Below are 22,929 nucleotides of genomic sequence, written 5' to 3'. Positions count from 1 at the left end.
ACACGGAGTCTTAAGAATAAACATTAATTCTGGAATGAAACAAGTACTTACTGTTTTTAACTCTCTCTGTTTTTTTAGATATGTCAAAAAGCAATGTCTGTTTATAAACACAAGCTATCATGGCCCCCAGCTCTACTCCACCTAAAAAAAACCTAGGGTCACTGGAAGAGGGAGAGAAAAAGGAGTTACCGAGTGAAAAAAATTTAACATTTCTTGCCTTGTTGACTTAGAGCTTTGTGCTTAACTCAGGAAAAATTAATCTCTTTCAAAATGCACTTAATTATAATCAAATACCCATATCAATGTCTGTCACCACATTAGCACATCTGGCAGCAATGAAGACAAATTAACAATAAGAGTCAGAAAATCTGGCAATATGATCAACTAAAGCACGCAAAATCCATTCTCTACACTGAGACCACCAGTGACTAAGGATGGATTAACTTCCTGTCTCTCATACTGGTGCCTAAATTAAAGGGAAATTGCATCGCAATCTGGGTACCAGGTTTCTGGCTACAAATAACAAAAAGCCCTTAGCTCAGCTACAACAGGCAGCAAAACCTTTGCTCTAGCATAAGCTGTGATGTCTGTGATGGCCTACTCTAACAGCTGCTTTTAATTTAGTTTAAAAGAAGTGATTTGGCAACTATGTAAAGTTGCACCTTCAAAGTAGGCAGTTTAAAAAGCCACTGTCCTGTAACATTAACCATTTTGGAGTCTCACTGTTTTAATGCAGCAGTGACGAGATCCACAGCTTTTTAAAATAGTAGGCATCTGTACACAGAAAAACAAACCAGAGTGTTTTTCCTTAGTTTTAATTACTATTTTATAGTAAGCAATCCTCTTTCTCTGACTTCATCTAGTTAAAGGCACTGGGTTCATTACTGCAAATTTAATCCAGCAAGAATTTACAATTGCTCGACTTGACTGAGCAACTGAAAAAAGCACAGATCTCATCTCTGACCAGAAAAGGGCAGCTGAGTAAGGAACAGAAGCATGAGTTAAACCAAAGAAAACATTATCTTCTACTTGGATTACCTTCTCATGTTGGGCATAGAAGTGGTTGCAGAAGCAAAAAAGAGGGAGAAAGGGTATGGGAAAGCAAAGACTTGGGCATGTACTGCACACTTGGCAAGCACTTAACACTAAGCTTAAGACACTTAGAAAAGAATGATGCTACCAGGCAGACAAACAGTGTCTCTTTTCTTTTATGAAATAGCATTATATGGATCCGTGCATATCCTCTGCCAGAGGCAGACAAGGTATTTGCACACAGGCATGGGCAAGCTGTTGGTACTAGCCCTGTGCACATGAAAACTGAAAACGCGTGCACACACATCTGATAGCGGGAGTTCACAAAGTGGATGATTTGCACACTTATTTTGCCACAAATAGCTTCAACCCACCTTACCAGTAGTTGTGGCAGGACCACACCCACTCTTAGAAGGTGAACATATTTAACACAGTAAATCTAAAGACACATGTTTTAGTCAAATAAAGGTGCAAACACGCAACAGAAAGCACCTACGTATACAACACTATATACAAACATAATTCATTCATGCTTTTCATTCTTCATATACTAATGTGGGTCGAAGACCACATGGCAGCATATTTTATTAAAAGTAATGTGCAAATAAGATGCATGACACCTGCAAACAGCATGGAGTTTCCATTTGTAAAAAAGTACAAGTAACAGTACAAAATTAGAATGCTTACTACTCATTTCAATAAAATGAAGTCTGACATAGAAATACGTATGTTGTATTATTTACACCATTAATTTACAAACGATATTATTTGCATAAAACAAAGCTATAAAATAATTAGAAATATAGTACTCCCATAAGGAATGTTTTCCCTGTATAAAAATGTAGAGCATTTTGGCAATTATGCTTTATGTGAATAAAAACGTATTTATTTGTTCTGAATTCATAGTATCACGTGGTTTCTTTCTTCCCTTCTTCCTTTGTGTATTCTCTTTTTAAATAAAATTCCACACTGAGGTAGTAGTATGTCAAAGTATTTCTTTGGTTCCAGAAATCAATGGCAGGTCCAAAAGGAGCTATGTATCCAAATCACAGGATTGGAAAGTAGAAGTCCTAAAGTTTTCAAAGGACTGTTTGTAAGTATAAATGCTACTTTCTCCTCTAGAAACTGTCCTTTCCTTTCCATCTTCATCTGCCTCTGCATCAAAGTCCAGTGAGGCATGAGGATTATTACGGGAGGTTTTTGGTTGGCAATTTGCTGGCTGTCTACAACTTGAAAGAGAGTCCAGTTGAGGCCTCCATAAAGGCTTTCCAAATGTTCCTGAAAGACAGCAAATGAGTAAGTACAGAAATAGTGATGCTAACAGTTTTGTGTCTCACTAAGGGCTGCATGTTAGAACGCAAGCCAAGGATCGACCCAAGCAAAAGTTCACCAAAGTGAGATTTTACTTCACTGTTATTTTACCCCTTAAAAGAAAACATCCATGTGATCACAAGCATAAGGCAAGATTCTGCCACCTGAGAGATTAGAAACATTTCCAAAGTAAATGTATAGCCACACACAACTTCATTACTCCTGTTTCCATGGCTACTTTCATGCCCATTTTTCTTGAGGGAGGGAGGTGAGGGTGGAGGTGGGTACACAGACCAACCTGCGAACATATCACAAGACACTTTCTAATGCAAAAGTCACAAGTCTCCCTGTTTAGTTCTCCAGTGAATGAATGACACATGAAATCTGCCACGCAGTTCAGCAAAAATTACAAACCTCCAAAAAAACACCACCAACAAAAAAAACCCCAACAAAACAAAGCAACAAATGACAAAAACCTAACATGTATAGAGTTATACAACACCCTCCTACTGTGCAATCTGAATGCTAAAACAATCTTTTTCTGGCTAGCATCTCCCATTAATAACAAAGGTCCCGCCAACAAAATTCTCCATTCACACCTCTTCATCGCTTTGTCTGCAAATGGCTAGAAGAGATGTAGCCCAAAGAGAATCTGGCATTCAGTTGAATCTTTACTCATAAGTATCTGGATTCACTAGCCAAAAAATAGTGTGTCTGTCACTCTTCACCATTGGGAAGGTGTTAGCATCAACACCTCTTGAAGAAGGGCCCTCTCTTTTTTCACTGGATACAGCATCAAAAGTTATTGTGCCTGTAAACGACACTCAAAAGACTTATTTTCAGAGGACAATGTGCAACCGGTGGATTTTGAAGAACTCAGTTTTTATTAATTATTTTAAACTACAATCATTAATAAATTTTGCACCCAAAAAACCATCCTTTCAGTTTTGCTTAGTTGATAGAAGCAAAGGTTTCAAGTACAACTGTAATCTAAGATGTTACTAAAATCAGATTTGGACAAGGTCCATATTTGCACCTATGATCTGCAGAGCAATGTAGCTCCTAATACAACATGAAAAGGTGTTCCTCACAGCACCAAAGCTACAACTTAATCCTGTCCTAAAAAAAAAAAAAAAAATAAATCCAAGCTGTGAACTTTCTGGCTCATGCATCAACAATGATGTTAATGCCAGCTGTCTTCTTCATTGTGATTGTCGAGGCAAAAGGGGGGGCTGAATTTTAAGACAATGATGCTGAAGAAGCCAACCCACAACTAACAAAAAGAGATCTATCACAACTTCTTCCACAGCCACCACCTCCAAGATCTAACCATAGGCTGTCTGACTGAAGAGTACTAATGATTATGAAGCATCCAAGGCAATGACATTGCAACTTGGGTGAGGTAGTAGCTCTGAGACCTGACAAAAGAAAGTAGCTCTGCATAGATTTTTAGGGCAGAAGTGGGAATATGAGCCCTTGAGGCTGCATTAACTCCTGGATATACCCACATACAGTACAATTAATTTCTGCAGGAGACACATGGTAAAGCCCTGTGTGCACAGTCCCACCACAGCAATAGTGGCAGGCAGCCAGGAGGCCATGTGTAGTCCTAGGGCCTCTGCCAGATGTCATGGCATCTGCAATGTTTTACAGTCCAAACATCTGGCTTTCGAAGGGGGGAAAACTTCAGAGCTTGTACCTCCTTCCCCACCCCCTGAGAACAAAGAGCCCAGTGATGCACATTCCAGGTCCCCTTGCAGAGCCAGAAGACTGACGCCTTGATCAACCATGCTGATACCAGCCCAGAGACAATCCACGGTACCAGGGCTGCACCTGGTGCTCAGATAACACAGGGATGAAAACAGTATGTGGGTTTATACATGTTTTTAACCAACGAACCAAACCAATACCCAAAATGTAGGGAGCTTCAAAGGTAAAGCAACAGTCTTCTCATTCCCCTCACCTCTACCTGCAATCTGGATTAGAATTTTAAACCCTGAATTAAGCTTCAGGAGCTCCTGTCATACACACCACGAGAAAAGAAGACAAAGGAGGGGTAATGAGGGCATTTTCCCACAGTACCTTACTCTGGAGGGTAAATAGTTCTGGCTCACTGTATTATACAATATATCCTCACACAATGGAGTTCAAGTCTCTCCAGCTGCCCTGAGCCCTCCTGGGGCTTTTGCCTGTCAGGCAAAACTTCTGGTATGCCTGAAGTTTGTTAAGGTGTGTTTGAGTATCCTAACATCAATGGAAATCTGCCAGCTATACTAAGACAAGATAAGAATCACTCCACTGATGACACTGTTATGTTAAGTGTAACCTATCAAGATACCCTGGTAATCTAAATATGCTCATTAAGCAGTTTTACTGTAATCACTTTTCTGTTCCTGAACTTCAAACATTTGGCATGTTGTATTTAACGGTCCTTAAAAGTCAGGTTTCCTGAGAAGCACAACATGGCTCAGTGTCACATCCAGAGGTGAACCACCTCACTGGACTACCACATGTGACCTGTCACAGCTGAACAACTGATGTGTCAGTTCTGCTTCTGACCAAGCCCCAAGCTGCCCCCCTTCGCAACACAGGATAGGGTCCATCTCCTGGCTAACTCCTGGTAGGACCCAGCAGGCATCCTGAGTACTGGAGCATCCAACTGTCCTCATGCACAGCAGTGGTGAGAGTGAGCCTAAATGCAATATTGTAAGTTACTCAGGCAGGAAGAAAACAAAAAGACAAGAATACATGCAAAACGTCAAGAACAACTCTCAAACTGCCTTTTCTCAATTACTTCCTGTCTCTCTTCTCCTCCTTTCTAAAGTATTTATATTATATCTTAATAAATTCACAGACACCCACAAAAATAAGCTCACGAAAAATGGCACAAAATTAGTTTTTTCACAATGCCAGCTATATGAACATTTAAACACTACTACAGAATTACCTACTGTAAGAGTGGGAAAGAAGCAGCTCAGAAATCAGTTTTGCTTAGTGTTGGAAGTAGGAAACTACACAGCAAGGATATCAGCAGGTTGAATAAAAAACAATAGCTAGAACATACCCATGAAAGTGCTGTTACTGATAACAGATGAACGTTCCAAACTTCTGTTTAAATCAAATGTGTCTGAATGCAGACTTTTGCTTTTTAGTCCAGTTCCTTCATTTTGAGTATAAACGGAGTTAATAAATTTGCTACTTGTAGCCTGCATCCCAATAACGCCAACACACTGGTCAAATGGATCTTCCAGTGGAGGTGAGTACTGATAGCATTCCTTTTTCTTTAAATAGCCAGACTCATAAGGGTCCAGGCATGCTGTTCTTTGGTCAGGGCTGCAACCTAAAAAAATGAAAAATTGTTTTTATATAGATTCATCATAGAATAAGATCAAATTATGACTAAAACTTTTTTCCCCTCCCCAGCTTACTTGCACTGTATGCTTCAAAGGCTTCAGAGCCATATGTGTTTCCTTTCAAATACAAAGTCCCTGAAGTCCCCAGATAGTGGCATAGGAATGGATCTGCAACACCTTCAAGGTCTGCTTCACTGCCATTATCTAGATGGCAAATGCCTTAAAAATAAAATTGACATGTCAGCATACGGTCTTTTCTTAAGTTTCAGCTTATGGTTTCTTAACTAAGTTTTATTCTTTTAAGAACCCCATCAGTTCAACCACATTTCACAGTGTATTTAGAGCTTAAGTTTAACCTAATCTTTTGATGAGAATTCTAATTCTAGCAAGTGTTCAATTAATTAGTTTGACAGAGAATATGTCACACTGCTTCATTACACAGTCCCTGGATAACAGAACAAACCAAATTACAGGGATCAGAACCAGGGATTTCCTTCCTGTACTGGAAGCCAGGCTTATGCTCCATCACACAGCCACCTTTTGGAGCAGAGTGCTAACAAGAAAATCCCAGGTGGAAGAATCTGAGAGCCACTGGGTGCTCAAACACTGACTTTCAGCTCAGTGGTTCCTGAAAGCTGTGGACATGGTCTGCGGTTTTTACTCCACAAACAGGCTGCTCCTCTCACTACCCTACAACTGCAGAATTTTCTCACCACTACTCCATTCCCCCCCTGCCTCAAACCCTGACTGTACCCCTTGACCCCAACCCCTTCCCAGTAAGTTGCCTTTTCCTCCCTAACCCAGATTATGTTCTGCATTCTCAGGGGCCAGACGTATAAATATTAAGTACTGCAGCTTTTAAGTTGCAATCACCTTAAATCCTTTATTGACTCGGACACTAATGACTTTTCTAACAGGAAAGTTTAACCAGTTTTATTATACTAAAGTTACACTGGTATTACCACCTATGCCTACACTCCATTAAAAGCATTCTTTTCAAGCTGTAACAGAGGAAAGCATGCTGTTGTAACTCCTTTCGGACACTCTTATTTTGGAAAAGCGATCATCAGTTTAATTTTACCCTTGAGACTATAGAGAAAAACTTCATGATTAAAGCAAAGCCGTAGCATCATTTGGATGAACAGAACCAAGTTACTTATTACCTCATCGAAGCAATACCCAAGCAATACATTTCATATGCTCTCTTAAACTTTGTTGAAGACATTTCTTTAATGTTATTTCTCTTAGCTTGAAAGACAATAGCCAAACGGCAGCAACTCAAGCAACATGGAAAATCTGCTTACTATTTTACACCTACCATTACTGTCCCTCTGCTGCAAGAAATACCCTCCCACAGAAGATGTGAGGAACTGATGATGACTGCCATTTTCAGATGAACCATATCCATCCTGCCTTTCAGCCAGTGTTCCCTGGGATGACAGGTAGCTTGGAATGTCAGCAGGCAAGTTTGTTTCATCTGTGGAGAAGCAAAACACACACAAAAGCCATCAACGCACTTCAGAGTTTGTAGAAGTATTTTTAAACTTGTCAGCAAAGCGCTGAAGGTAACAAGTAATTCACCCTTCTGACTCTGAGTCAAAGCACACAAATGTTCCTACAATAAAGTCATTGCAAAGCAACCACAAACATTTTTTTTTGCTTTCCAAGGCAAACCTTCAGTTTACACACCTGTATTTGTGATGCTGCAATCTTCATTTCTCCTTCTGGTGTGGTAGATGATGACCACCCACACCAAGGAAGTGCCCACCACACAGCAAACCACAGCTATGATCACAATGCCAACTGTAGCCCATCCATCATCATCAAGTGATGGGGCAATGTTTTGAGGAGAATCACAGGTGGGAGTAGGAATTACATTAAGACGGATGTTGCCCCGTTCTGTTCCAAGAGTATTAGACATTTCACAAGTGTATTTCCCAGCATCTTCCACATCTGTGTCCACAATAATTAGTAACTGATTGCCTGCAGCAAAGAAATGTCTTTCCGTTACCACAAGAGGGCTGTCATCCTTAGTCCAATTCAGTCGGGGTGGAGGGCTACCACCAGCAATACACTGCAAAACTGCAGTTTCACCTTTTGTTACAGTTCGATCCAGCAAAGGCCGCAAAAATGATGGTGTTTCTGAAAAGAAAGCATAAGCCATTATACTCTAAATGACCTTGCAAGAATGGGAACATGTCCCTTCACAGCTCAAGAGGAAAAGCTAAATTAAATGCATCAGTAAGGCCTAATAAAGCTTACTCTCATTCTCAGAAAAAACACACTCAAGGAATTTGATCTTAGAGCCTACAGTTTGTCAATTGAACAGACCTAGACACTCAACTACCTTAGAAAGTAAAAAGGCCAAACATACATGCTCAAGATTGCAGAGAAGTAGCTCAAAAATGGCTAATAAAACATCAGGAAATGACAAGTTAAACAAAATCTCCTGTCTCTTAACAAAAATAGAAGCCCCCTTCCCTCCCTCCCCACGTATCAGACATAGTGTATGCACTGAGAAACGTAACAAACTTTTATTATTTTGCGTAATAGTGGTTGTGTGCTGAAGTACGTATTTCTATCTATGTGTAAACAGAAATTATTTCAGAATATTTTTGTTCCTATACAACACTTTCACAGCTTTGCTACTTTTAATCAGCTTATGAATTTGAAAGTGCTCAGCAATAGTTTTGTTCTTCAAGGAGATTACACCATCAAGGATTGCCAATGTCTTACCTAGTACGGTTAACGTTGCATTAGCTGAAATGCTTCCAGCAGTGTTTTGAGCTGTACAGCTATAAACTCCTGTGTCCTCAATCTTTACATCAACAATAAAGAATACATCATCTTCAGGCATGACATGCATGCGCCTCTTGCGCGCTGCAGGAAAATCTGTTCCACCATCTTTCTGCCAAGCAATCTGCGGGACAGGATGCCCAACTGCAGCACATTCCAAACGTGCCATTGCCCCAGCACGAATGGTTAAGTCCATAGGGATCTTTGTAAATGAAGGCAGCACTAAAGAAAAGTTAGTGATACCAAAATGAATAAATGAAACATAACATTTCGGGTTTTGCACAGCATTTTCTTAACTCTTAATTCTTGGGCCTAAAAGTGCTGGAGAAGCTTACAACCTAAATTTATCAGTAGCCACCAAAGAGAAAGGGAGAGATCTATGAAGTATGTGAGACCATCTTGATCAAAATCTCATTTCTACTAACAGCCTCCTACATGACCTTTCCATAGTACCTTGGAACAGAGTATACACTTACCTCCTGTGGAGAAAAGACAAATGTTTTTCCATCTTATTACACAGATTTTGTCAGATTTACTACGAATTGTGGTTTACTATTTGTTTTTTCCTATACTATGGTTCAGCACAATGAGGCCAGAGGTAAAACTGAACGGTGATCTTAGAAGTGGATATATTTTTAGAATTAATCTCAGCTTATTTAAGGCATCTTCTAAAGTCACATATAATGAGAAAGGAAAAAACTATGTTCACATATCTTGATTAAAATCATTCTACTTCAAGTCCCCAAGCAAGAAGTAGCATACTTACTGTTTACTGTAAGTTTGGCTTTGACAGAGTAGGATGAACCAAAATGATTTGAAATAACACACTGGTATTTCCCTTCATTACTGAATTCAACATTGCGCAGTCGAAGGATGGTGGTGTACTCCATCACTTCACCACCCTGGGCCCGGAGGTGTGCATAATTCTCCATTTCAGCATCTTGCAGTAATTCATTGTCTTTCTTCCATGCAAAAGTCATTGGAGAATCGCTGCTGCTGGCTGCCGAACATACAAAACTCAAATTGGAGCCTTTGATTGCTGACTGGGTTTCTGGCTGGACAGTGATCTGTGGTTTAGGAAAATCATCTGTGCAGAAGGATGAAGGGAGAAAAAGTAACACAGAGGAAGAAGAAAAAAAATACTATACGTGAGGCCTGAGGACTCTTATAGAAATAGTTTGTAAGCCTTGTTTTATCGGTTTGAGAGAAGAGTCAGATAGGTATTTATAAAATGGATATACAATGCTTTCATTTTCAATTTTGTTAGCCTTAGGGCATTTAAAGATACCATATTTAGGAGTTTATTGTGCCAAGTCATCTCTTATTGAAGAGAAAGTACATCTAAAAGCAGACTGTGCGTACAGTTTGCTCAACAGCAGCACTAAGGAGGAGACAACTACCCCCTGACATTTGTAAGAACTATTCCGAATGTCAGTCATGAAACTTACCCCTCATCTTTACAACACCTCAGGCTACTGTTGAGTTTTCCTTTATTGAAACCATAGTTCTTCTGCCATCAGAAACTGCAAGTTAATGTCGAGGGTTCTCCTCAAACCCACAAAAAACCATCAAGTCCAAAAGTCACTGTTCCAGTGATTTGTGGCTGCTTGGTCCACCTTACAAACACAGCAGTGCTGAAGTTCCCTTAAGCAGGGCAGCACACAAGAACTTCAGGAGATTAGTTTCTGGAGGTCCCTTTGAAGGTGACTTTCCAATAGTAAAGTGCCGTTTTGTGAGTTTACAGAATTACTTGCCTTCTGAACTATTTATTCTTTCAATTGCATATACACTGCATGTACAAAAGGAGCAAGCAACTAAATGTCTGGTCTTCGGTAAGCAAAAGCCTTAGTGTATTCCTAACTTTCAAGATATTTCCTACCTCCTGACAAAGACACAGGCCCAAATTTCACAAGGACTTCAGAAAAAGCCCTGGGCCCCAAATACTCCTTACCGCAGACCCTGCCTGCACTGCAGAAAGTCAGGTTTTACCTAGCCCCTTTACCTTCTTACGTCTTTATTTGTTTGGGAACAACATACCAGGGTCAACGCATTATTTCCTTGAAGAACCTGTACACTGTGTGCTACAAAAGAAAATGAGATGGGCTGATAGCCTTAACATGAGCTGCCTGCAGAACACTTGCAAGGCTGGAGCTGCACTCCAGTGACAGGAAAATGTGGATCCCCTGACCTGGGACCCTAAGTATGGGCCTTAAGAATCTCCCAGGCCACTTGGTTTTCCTCCGTGATAAACTATACCATTTGCAAATGGAGTTGCTAGTTATCCCTGTGCAAAGTCAGTGAAAGTAAGTAAAACATTTAAATATTTACAATTAGCCTTGTGAAAGGACAGAACATACTTCATTCTGGTTTAGTTGTACTATCAATGGAGTAATAAAATATCTTCAAATCTTAATTATTTTCGCAGGAAGGGGGGATGAAAAGGTCACTCAAATAAGCAGATACTACTGACTACAGAAGAACACTCTAGGATGAGACTGGCAATGTGGTTTTTCAGAACAGAATCAATTGACAGTGTATATGAATATATGTATCACAGAAATGCACACACATACTTCTCATTTTATAGAAGCTAGTTGACTACTACATATAGAAGCTACCTGACTACTATATAAAGAGAAAACAAGTTATTCATCACTTAAATGGTACTTTCTTAGCATTGCTATGTTATCTTGAAGCAATTAATATAGGTCAAAAAAGCATCTATTCTGTTTTTCTTCCAGTTACCTTTAGAACACAAATGTCTCATGATTTGTTTCAGCTTGAAAGACATGATCTTAGGAAGCACAAATTATGCAGATTTTCTATTTTTTAGTTTCACAGATATGGAACCCTTGCCTAACACACGCTTTCCTTTAACAAATTTAGGGTGACTCCCTCCCATCTCCTAACTGTTGTCAAAAATATAACTTGGCTTGATTGGGACAATTTATAAACTCATATACATTCTATGTTAATAGATTATTAATAGATTGTTTGTTTTAATTTCAGACAGGACTTAACATGCTCCTCTTGAAAGTTTTGTAAAAGCAAGTGAGGCCACTGGAAACTTCTAAGACAAGGGATGTACACCCAAATGTCTAGTGATGGCACGCTTTCAAGATTTAACAAACAGTGAAACACTCATTAAGAAATTCCAGTTACTTCTGCATGACAATTACATATTAAATGTAAGAACCTACTCTTAGTACATCCTTTTTTGCTAATATATCTTAAAAGGTTTGAGATTAATTCATTTAAAATGGCATTCAGCAGCTCGAAGAAAGATCATGATTCCTTGTGGTTTCTCATAAATAAGGATGTATACTTCATATAGACTCCACTAGCTATTGAGTAATCTGTAATTTCCTGCACTATGTCAACTTCTCCTTTCCAGCAGCAGCTAGATTATGCACCACCCACTCATTATTCAGCATTAACATATTAAACATTTGACTGCTAATAAGGGAAAAAACATTTTTGTACACTATTTTATATTCTGTGCCTGCTTTCCCACTGAAAAAAGGGTATGAGTGGCAATAGTAAAAATTAAGCAGTCATATTTGCTATGAGAGGAAACAAGACAAACATGGTTACTGTTTTGTCACTGAAGACTATAAAGTTTTAATTTTCTTTAGTAAGAAAAATGAAACTTATACAACAGTAATACAAGAAATGCAGTTAGCTTTTAATTTCCTGATACTTTCAAAGTTCCCACTTAATGTATCAGAGTACTCAAACACACATCTTTACTCTTCCCTTTGCATTAAATAGAAAACTTAAGAAATAGGTGATAACCAATGTTACTAAACACACAAAGAAATTTCATTTTAAAGGCAGATGCTATCACCTCAAATTCTCAAGTCTTAAAGTAAAACTATTTTACTAGCATTTACTCTCTGGCATACTGAAATACAAAATATAAGCAACGAAACTGTGGTAATCTGATGTTTTAAAACACAGTTTACATACAGGCAATAACTTACATGGTCCAAATAATTTTTGAAGCAGACAACAAGCACACACAAAAAAGATCAGAGCTGAGGCCAGTATGGCTACTTTACCTTCAGATTTTCTCAGCTATGGAATAACCCCGAGACTGATGAAGTATGAAAATAATTTACAAATAATCAAACCAAAAAAATTGCATCTTGAGTTTGCCAAAATATGTCTCACTTAAAAATGAAAGTTATCTAAACAATATCCATCTTCTAAATCTAGAGAAGTATACATTTACCACCAGAAACTATTGAGCTTTCCCTTGCATGCTATGCTATGCACTATGTAAGCAAGCTGTACATGCAATAAGAGTTACAAAACCACCACTCCCCATCTTGTGCAAAGCCATAAGCTTTGAGCATCAACATCACAGTCTGGGAACTGAGAAGGAAATGTTAGCAAACATTAAATCCTCTGCATTTTATTTGAGAAATTAAAACATATCAAAGACACCACAATAAAAATAAATGCATTTGGCAAAATTTGTCCTATGGAATGAGAAATAGAGGCTATACTCACCACAGACAAACCCATCCAGGCTGACAGCAAAAATATTTCTCCCTTTTAGCAGCTGAGGATGGGCACAACTGGCATTTACAAAGCTCTGAAAGTTGTTCTCTGACATCCACTGTGGTAGCCATTTCAACTGGCAGTCACACAAGAGACTTGACGTGTTTAGGTGCCTAAGAAAAAGCACAGTTACATTCAAAGCCTGCTTGCTTGTTTTGTCTGTTTGTAATACAGATCTATATGAGCACATCAGTAACAAAACTAAATTTTTAGCCTAAACACATATATCACAAGAGAATTACAGCAGTATTATTTAGCTCAGATGTGGTGACACCATTGTCATGACTCCTACATTCCACGAAGCAGACATGGTATTCTGAACTCCCAGCTTCTGCTACAAATGTAAGGCCAGGCAGTCAGGCTTGTTTGTAGCATCTTGGGTACAAGACTACACTCAGCAACAGGACACACATAATGGGCATGTAGGAGAACAGTCCAGAAGGGAGGTGCCCTGGAAGCTAATGCTGAGACAATTTCATTCCTTCATTTCCGTTTTAGTCAGAATTTATCTTGGGCAAAATATTTTAAAAGGGGAGTAGGGAAACGAGGAATACTTAAGTGTTGAAATCTAACAAATGCATCAGATTACCTAAACTATGTGAATAGCTACATTCACAGAGGGGAAAAGAAATAAGAAAGCAAAGGGATATTCTGTGAAGTATCTAGAACCAGGAGTTGAAGTAAGAGAGTTCTCAGTTTTACCTGAAAAATCAGAATCACCCTAGAAAAAAACACATTAAAAAACACAGTAACAAAATTCCATTTCTTCATCTTACCTGTTTTTGGAGGAGAGGCAAAAATAATTTATGGATCAAGGGAGAGATACAGCTTTGAAGATAAATGAAGACATACCAATTCTTGATTTTTTTCTTGAAGTAAAGGAAGAGCGTCTCTGTGCCATTTCCACACTAACACTGCATGGATAAAACCTAGGATGCCAGCTCACCAGTTCGTATTGAGATGAAACAGGTCATCATTCACTGCAGTTCTAGGGGCATTCTTGTTATTTTTAGGAGGCAGAGAAACCACAGCGTTTTTTGCTACCCTGATGCAGTGGCTCTCTCTCTGTCATATTATTTTCAGGTTTACTCTCTCAGGGCCTCAGAATAAAATTACCATATAGGAATTTATACTTAATAATCTTTCTTCTGGGACAGTACTTTCTACCATCTGCCTATCTCTTCTCAGACATAACGGATGTCTACCAGGTGTTTCAAGAAAAGTACAGAAAAAAAAAAAAAACAACAACAACAACTCTTGAATACTTATTTCACTGAAGTGTTCATAGTCTGGTATCTTACAGCATCTTACACCTCCTGGAGCAGTGTTACCCTGTCATTCCATCACATTTGATCACTCTTCAAGTCATCTATATCAATCCCTGTTTGTCGTCACTGTGCTCCCACCACTTCTCTTGTGCCAAATCTAGCAATTGCCTTGCAGCTGGCTGGCTGAGTTACCCTGCAGCTGGCTGAGTGAGTTCAGCAAACTAATCAAGCAATACAACCAGATCCAACTCAAGGAAGAAGAAAGGCAGAAAACAACTCACTATGGTAGAAGCATGGCTGCTGCTTTCTAGAGCAGCTGCAGCTACACTAGGATATGGGTAACATCAAACTGAACTTAAATTAATCAAATATTGTCTGGATACAAGAAAGAAATATTTCACAATGTGAACAGTCATATACCCGCAACCTCCCAAGGCATGTGATGGAGTCTCCAGCAACGAAGGTTTTCAAGACACACCTGGACAGGGTGCTAGATAATCTCATCTAGGCTCCCTTTTCCACAGAAGCTGGACCAGATGACTTTTTGAGGTCCCTTCCAAACTGGTCTGTTTTATGATTCTATGAAATACGCAAGGCTCCTTGTTAGTTTATCTATGGCACCCAACATGGACTAATATGTTAAGATGAAGTAGAGCACCAGCTACTAGGGTGATACTTGACAGGAGTCTGGAGAACACAAATTAAAAACTTCAGACAAGCTTCAGGCAGTTTCTACTTATAATGAGAGCGGCATCTTTTTGCTGTTCTTTAGCTTGTTGACAGATTATCCACAAAGCAGCTGAGAACAACAGAAGTGACTAGAGAAGGCTGATATGAATAGAGGAGTTGTAAGATATATGCTAAAGAATTAGCTGTGCTCAAATCACAGAGAACAGTGACAATGTTTTTCTGCATTTATCCACAGAAAAAGAGGGCAAGAGGACAAAAAAAACCCCCCAAAAACTCACTAGAAGAATACACTCTTCCCAGTGACCGCTTCATGACTTCTCTGAAGATCTGCCCCTTTGCGACTACAGGACAGAAAGACCCAATTACAAGCGATGACAACCAGGTCTTTACAAAAGAATTACACACTGTATTTCACTGGTCCGGTAAGCTTTAGCTCAGTGATAGCACTGCTGATCTTATAGCACATTACATCAAAGTCTCCCTTATCTAATACCTATTAGAGATCAGCCAATTTAAAATAAGGACTCCAGACACCAAATGTGGCAGAAAATTAATGCCTCCTATCCTACAGTCTCTCACTTAAATACAGTCATCACATAAAAACCAAAACCCACCAAAACACTCACATACCCTTAAGTGACTTCAGAGAGGTTACAGGGGGAGTTTATTATGGCATCAGGCAATATCTTACATGGCTTTCATTTACATATTTAAATGAATATACGTATATTTAATAGAGGTGGTGTGTTTAGACAGAAACTTACAATTCTTTGAGTTTCTTCATTTGTGAAAATGCATTTCCTTGAACTGACATAATTGCATTGTTACTTAGATCTCTAGGAAAAAAGAAAAATAACATTAGAGGAATAACATTAGAGGACTAAAGAGTAATTTATTAAACTGAATGCATTTAAGACTCAAGGAATAGTTTGCTACCTTAGTGATATACAAAGGATCCCCTAGCTCAAAAACTAAAGAGACGGGATTAAAGAGTTTTATAGCACGCTTAATACGTAACACTTTGTGCATTAATTCCAAAATTCATATTCAACATAACTCCAAAATAGAAGAACCTTCTCAAGATCACAGTAGTAAACAGGGTAAGTGTATTTTATTCAAAATCGTAAGTAAAGCTTGGTAGTCCTACTTTCAATTCATTTACTATCAAAAACTATTTTGTTGGGTTAAATGTTAATTTCTGCTACTTACAGGTGTTCAAGTGCATCCAAACCAGAAAATGCCTTCTTTGTAATGGATCTAATCCTGTTTCCCTGGAGTATTCTGAAAAATGTAAGTACATGTTGCAAAAAGAGATGCAATAAAATAGAAGCATTTTTGAGCTGAACAATTGCATTTTTGGCATTAATTTCTAAACTGTGACTAATATTCACCACTCGACCTTCCCCAATGCAGCAAAATGTCTCACCTCTAGAAGATACTAATTTATTCCCCTTGAGTAAACACCTAGCTTTTACAATTATTTTAGAAGATGTTTAATGCTTACAGTTCAGTGATATGGACTACTCTAAATGTACACACATAAGCATCTTTTTATTTCATAGATGCCCATTTGAAAATTTCAGTGCAATGAAGCCACTTCCACTGAATGCTGCATTCCTTTACCAGACAACCTCTGTCACTATGCCTTTGTCATATAACGCACTTATCGCTTCCTATTATGGGAAACCCTCATTCTTTGAGAAATGTTTTCATAATTAGTAGTAATATTTAAAATATTTCAGATTAGTTTGACTTGAACAATCTGGAATTTCTTTTATAGGAAAAGAACATTTTATAGAGAACAAAGTGGTAAGGGATTAAAAATAATTATCTCAGCTATGGAAAATACATTATCATTAAGTGTTAGGCTTGTCCCTTGAAACACACATAATCTAAGCTATTTTTTTTAAGGAATTATGAGCTACAAATATTGTAGCAATACTCACAGCCTCCTAAGTTTATCTAGGCCAGAGAAGGCGCCATTCATATCTTCAATAGTCCATGATATTTCATTGTTTTTCAGATCCCTGTTTAAGTGGGGAGGAGAAATCAAACCACAAGAGCAATTAAAAAGAACAAGGTACATAGTTCTTCAAGAATATGTATTATGTATAACAATTTCTGAAATAGCTTTCTGGTAGGTTGTTTTTTGTTTGTTTGGGGGGTGTGGGTTGGTGGGTTTGTTTGTTTTAAGAGAAGCTCTTCCTGATTAGCTATTTAATTTCAACTTTTACTGAGAGACTTCGAGGACTATTAGTACTTTTTCCACTGATAATTAAAGAGATTACAAACCTAACAATTTTATGAATTGTTAAAAAAAACAACACACATTCCTCTACAAAGGTATTCAGATACAGGATTATCTTAAGAGAAGGAGTATTATAGGAAGGGAAGGGATCAACGTTTGTCCCTTCGAAATAAAACATACTCATGCATTTGTTAAGTTCATAATATTAGCTAACACACAGAGAACACACAGAGATTTATTAATAAAGTGAATCATTTTTACATCCTACAACATCCACAACACTAGCTTAATTATCTGTAAAGCATTAAAGAGATGAGAGATTTGTGAAAAGAATGGTGTTTCAGCAAAGAATCAACAGGGCTAGAGGAGAGAAAAAAAAATCTAGGAGGAAAAGTCTAACAATTCCTAGACACTTCACAAGTCTCTGACTTCCTCTCTTTACGATCTATATCCCTCTGTATACTTTAGAAACATAGCATACATCCCTTTGAATTGTTTCTTTCCTAGATGCCCAAAGTGTGAGGATGTGAGCAAACCCCTAAAAGTAAAGTATTAGCACCCTTTTCAAAGCGTAGAGGGAAAGGCAACGATTCCATTCATCTGGCTAACAGATGAGTCAACAGTATGCAATTGGAAAACTTTAATGAGGTGGAATATATTTAGATTAATTTACTTCTTTCTTCCTCTTCCTTTACAAAATGTTATTTCAAAAAATGCTCAAATGCTTAAAGCAATTGCCCAGTCACAACAAGCATCAACATCCATAGTAATACAGAGCTTTGAGTGTCATCTTCTTATTTTTACCGTTAAGGGAAAATGTTGATTCAGTTAAGATACAACTATGATCCAGATCCCTAAAGCTCTGGGTAGCAGTGCTGCTTGCTGCCTTTGAATGGAGACGTGCCTTTCCCATAATAATGCTACAGAAAGTTCATATCATAATTATCACCAGCCATTGTGCCCAGCCTTAACAAAAGAGGAAGTCCTCCCCCTCCCAACTATTCTGAAACAAATATCCTACTGTAAGAAAAACATGTGCTGATCTGGGATAGTTAATAAAAGGTCCTTGCATATTTCATATGGGAAAAAAGAAAGTATCTATAAACACTGAGGGTTTTTCTTAAGGCTTTCGACCTTAAAAATTGAGTCTGTCAACCTACAAGGTCTGTAGACTGGAAAGTCCCCGGAAGGCACAATCAGCAATGTAATTTACTTTGTTGTTTCCAATGTACAGTCCAACCAGCACGCTTAAACCAACGAAGCTTGAATCATCTAATCTTGTTAAGCGATTGAACGTTAAATCTCTGCAAATTCAAGGAAAAAACATATTTTAATGTATGCTGCAGTGCTTATTACTCAGTTCAACCCAGGAGAATTTTCAAGAGTAAAGGTAGGACAAAGTTTTTTCCTTTACAGCTATCACAAAGCCTTTCTGACCACACAGCTTGTGTACTGTTTCAAACAATTCACAGATTATTGCAGATTAACTTCTTTCATTTGAAAATGACTGTTACAGTTTTGGTTCAAATGCCACAGTGAAATGAAGCAGTCACGGTTGGCTTCAACTTCTTTCAACAAAATATAACTGTCTCACAAACAAAAAAGTTGCTGTCACCTTGGAAACTTTGTTATGAAAAATTCACAGATCAGTGGTAAGAAGCTCATGCTTTGGCATGTACCTGGCTTTCAAAACTGCAATAGAATAAAAGCTACTCACAGCTCACTGAGTTTTTGGCAAAATTCCCAGGCATCAGGACTGATCCTGCTGATGGCATTTTGGCCGAGATGGAGTTGCTGCAGCATCAGCAAGCCATAAAGCCAGCCTTTGGTTACCTCTGTTAAGTTATTATGGTCCAGCTGCCTACAAACACACACAAACATATACAAACAGATAAAAGACATAAGCTTCAGAAACTGTGACATGCACACTTTGCCAAGGGTCCACATCTGACCTCATGGTACTGGCTATATAGTTGCAGCCTTAGTTTACATCTACTTGTATGCATGCATTCAGATTGTGCTATCCTACACGTTCACCAATGACTGCTTGTTGCTTTTCAAGCCACACTAGAACAATTTAATTCAAAAACATCTTTACATTTTATCCAGCAATTCCATTTATTTTGTTCACTTCTACGAAGACGTTATCAGCAGAATCTATCAGCAAGAAGTTTATACTTACAAGACTTCCATGTTGGTCAATCCCCAGAAAGCACCATCCATGAGCCTAGTAACCCCATTTCTCTGCAGTTTTAATGATTTCAAAGCTGGAAGTCCTTGGAAAGTAAGCCCATCTATTTTTTTAATTTTGTTGCGATTCAGCTCCCTGCATCAATAAAATTTACAGTTAAAGCACAGTAAAGTTCACTGCATGCAAACAACCTTTCTTCCCTCTCTGGAAACAAACCTTATTTAAATGCTTTTCTTGCACATAAACCAAGAGAATCAAGATGTAATAAAACCCAAACATTTTACTGTAGTACATTATGTTTAACCATGCTAATACTGTTCTGCCTTTCTGATAGTGAGGACAAGTACTTGGTAGTTCCTTGATATTCAGATTTAAAGAATGTCATGGTTAATCCTGTTTGCTAACTCAAAAGTAAAAGCAAGTTCCTAGTGTTTATCCAGCAGCAGAGCCATTAAGGTTAGCTTGCAATTACAATCAATAATCTTCAGAAAGAAAAAGTTAAAATTTTTAGTTGTGGTAACTAGGCAAAATTAAATATCCTGCGTGATATTTCTTTTTTAAATCTGGAGCCAAGCATACGTTACACATTCCTCCCTCATTCTCCACAACTAGTTATGAATAGTTTCCTCCCTCCTTCTAAAGCAGTCTTAGCACTCACCCTTCTGCCACTACACACACCCCTTGTAGATCAGAAGCTGTGACCTGTGTGTATACTGGAAGGGAGTTACAAGGCGTAACTAGCTGGAGGGCAAGCTGCACTGACAGTAGTATTCAGTATTTTCTATTTTCCTGCTCTCCACAACGATTTCTTGGCTTTGGTCTGTTTTAACTCCAAACCCTGCACCAACTCCAAGGAGCTTTCTGACTTTGAGCTATGTGAAAAGGGAAGTCTAGCTTCAACACCGGTATAAAGAACTGAATTTTAAACTACCTAACAGTTGCCAAATTAACAGGTTATTTATTAGCAACAACTGATACATAGTACAAAGGGACAGGACTAGACAACAGCAAGAAAATAAGAAGAGGTCCTCATACAGTAAGTAACCATCTGCCCCTTCAAGAACGTATTACACCTATCAACCTGCATCCTACCAAACCAAAAAGAATCCTCTCCTTCCAAAACTTTCTTCCCCTGGGGAAGTAAAGGCCTAAATAATTCTCTCCCTGTAGTTATACCACAATTATTTTTCAGTCTCAGTCTTGTAAGAATTCAGCTCTTCTCTCTAGCAGCCTGATACAAACCCTACCTGATAACAGACACTCAACAGAGAACCCTACTTCTCTTCCCATGTTTAAATGCACATAAGCAGTTAAAGAACATTCAGAAAGAACAGCCTTCAGTTCTTCCCCACTCCTCCTCTGAATACTTCTTTCAGGTGATAACATAAATTTTTGTCCTTCATTGAAGATTAGCTACCTAACATAACTAGGTCAGCTTACTGATTAAATTGTGAACCAGCAGAACTTTTTTAGGCAAGAATACCACCAACTTCCAAAATTTGAGCTGAATCTCAATATCAGAAAGTCTACTAAGATCGTTAAAAAATCCTGAGCTTTGCAAGACTGTTCTCATACTCTTTTACCAAGGCTTCAGTTAACCTCAACCTCTTCTTGCATTTGTATACAGAAAAGGCACAGTCACTGTTTCCAGATGTGTCAAACATCCTAATGCTTCACTGTTCTTACGACCTTTCCCTTTCACGGTTAACATAAGCGAGTTCGTACTTTTTAACTCTTGACAATCTAACATGGAAAATAATTATTCAGGATTTGACAATGTGCAGTCCTAGCCCATCCTCTCACCAACTTCCTGCACTCTTAAGTTGGGGTTTTGCGAGGGGGTTTTGGTTATTTTTTTTAAAAAGGGGTGATATTTCCCCAGCCTCTTCCATATTAAATAACTTTACCTATTATTTATTTGGTAAAACATTTGTAGGCAGCATTGTATCAGTGAAGCTGATGGAAGTCTATTTAATCAAACATATTGCTTATTGTCATACCTTGTGAAATCAAATAAATTCCCTTCATTTCACCATGAAAACACAAAATAAATAAAGGACCACTGTAGTGAAGTATGTAAGCTTACTTCACTTAGTATTTTTTCCAACACTTTCTTACAGGAATACTGCTCGTACCTCTCTCTCCAGCCTTTTTTTTTTTTTTTTTTTAATAGGCAAACATGATTTTAAACACAAAGACTATTCACATCTCACCAATATATAACACTAGTTTTGTTCAGTACAAAGCTGCAGTTAGTAAGGTTTGTAGTAATAGGTTTTCTGTGTCTGTCTCACTCTGCCTCTGGTTAAATTAAAGGCTAAAGTTCAAGCACTGCCAGTGCTCTGGAAAACCTGAAAACAATTAGTCAATTGTAGGTTGCACTTACAGGTGCTGCAGATGGGAGAGTTTAAACATCTTTTGAGGGATTGCTGAAATTTTGTTCCTGTTCAGTTTCAATACTTGAAGTGTGGTAGACAAATTGTCAAAGGTACCAGGCTCCATGGAGGTTATTCGGTTACTGTTAATGTACCTGTTGAAACAATGTCTAGAAGGTTAAATTTACAGTTACTTAATAAATTCTTAATACCAAGTAGTGAAACACAAAGCTTTTGCACTGCCTGCTCCTTGATAAATGGAATTTCATTTATCTTAGTAATTAGAGCTCTTGACAGCTCAGCCTATGGTCAAATAGTATTTCACCACCAACATTTTGCTCTACTCTGCAAGAGTGTACCACTGGCAAAAGATAGCATGCTGCAACGCCATTACTTGATTCTCACTCAGTATAGCTCGGACATTGTAGTATTACTGAATAAGGATTAAGGCAGACTCAAAAAAGTCCACAAAACTCCATTGCAACTCAAGATTAGCCCAACCACTGAGAACTTCAGTTCATTTTGCTACATAATCATTTCTCTTGAGACACATCATTCTGTTTCATCTCAAGATGACGAACTTCAATTTTTAGGAATTAAAACATCTCATTACAGCAACTCATGTATTCAAAAAGTTAGTTTATGTTAAGTGCGACAGGTGAAAAGTAGGAATACATATTTAAGGCATGTCTGAAAGAAGGTTTAGTACCTTAACAAACCACTGCCAACCTAAGTTTTCCAACAAGTTTTTTAAAAGCAACTTGAAAGAAAAAAAAGTAAGACTAAGTTTTGCTTACAGATACTTAAGCTGTAATGATGGAAATGATGATATTTTCAGCTCTGATATGTTGTTGTTGCTTAAATCCAAAGTTTCTAGATTCTGAAACGGCTTCAGATGTTCAGACAAAATATTGGCAATCTTGTTACAGGTCCTGAAATTTAAGAACAATAGTCTAACGGCTGTCATTTCCAGAGCAAACACTTGTTCACTACATATGACTGACAAAAGTTAGTTCTTAATTCCCCCACTTGAAAATAAGTTTTGGTCAAAGAAAACCAATAAAGCATTCTTTAAACATAACATTCATTTCTAGCCATC

The 22,929-nt window shown here is 38.1% G+C and overlaps 1 protein-coding gene across 1 annotated transcript in view; it reads right to left on the bottom strand.

The window, feature by feature from the left end:
* Window positions 1–1,470: 1,470 nt before the first annotated feature.
* LRIG3 (leucine rich repeats and immunoglobulin like domains 3) overlaps window positions 1,471–22,929 on the bottom strand; it is a 43,812-nt gene continuing 22,353 nt past the window's right edge. Inside the window, exons 4-19 of the mRNA XM_056341838.1 lie at window positions 22,628–22,762; window positions 21,842–21,985; window positions 19,447–19,590; window positions 18,982–19,125; window positions 18,425–18,568; window positions 16,963–17,043; window positions 16,226–16,297; window positions 15,781–15,852; window positions 13,008–13,171; window positions 9,259–9,579; window positions 8,433–8,714; window positions 7,386–7,838; window positions 7,015–7,173; window positions 5,772–5,915; window positions 5,408–5,683; window positions 1,471–2,310 (exon numbers count right to left, since the gene is read on the bottom strand). Coding sequence (XP_056197813.1) covers window positions 2,066–2,310; window positions 5,408–5,683; window positions 5,772–5,915; window positions 7,015–7,173; window positions 7,386–7,838; window positions 8,433–8,714; window positions 9,259–9,579; window positions 13,008–13,171; window positions 15,781–15,852; window positions 16,226–16,297; window positions 16,963–17,043; window positions 18,425–18,568; window positions 18,982–19,125; window positions 19,447–19,590; window positions 21,842–21,985; window positions 22,628–22,762 — 2,980 coding nt within the window. The 3' untranslated portion in view covers window positions 1,471–2,065. The remainder of the gene's footprint in view (window positions 2,311–5,407; window positions 5,684–5,771; window positions 5,916–7,014; window positions 7,174–7,385; window positions 7,839–8,432; window positions 8,715–9,258; window positions 9,580–13,007; window positions 13,172–15,780; window positions 15,853–16,225; window positions 16,298–16,962; window positions 17,044–18,424; window positions 18,569–18,981; window positions 19,126–19,446; window positions 19,591–21,841; window positions 21,986–22,627; window positions 22,763–22,929) is intronic.

The sequence above is a fragment of the Falco biarmicus genome, chromosome 5, assembly GCF_023638135.1.
Source record: "Falco biarmicus isolate bFalBia1 chromosome 5, bFalBia1.pri, whole genome shotgun sequence".
Taxonomy (NCBI): Eukaryota; Metazoa; Chordata; class Aves; order Falconiformes; family Falconidae; genus Falco; species Falco biarmicus.
The sequence above is the reverse complement of the archived record's forward strand: the minus strand, read 5'-3'. Positions and strand labels throughout refer to the sequence as shown.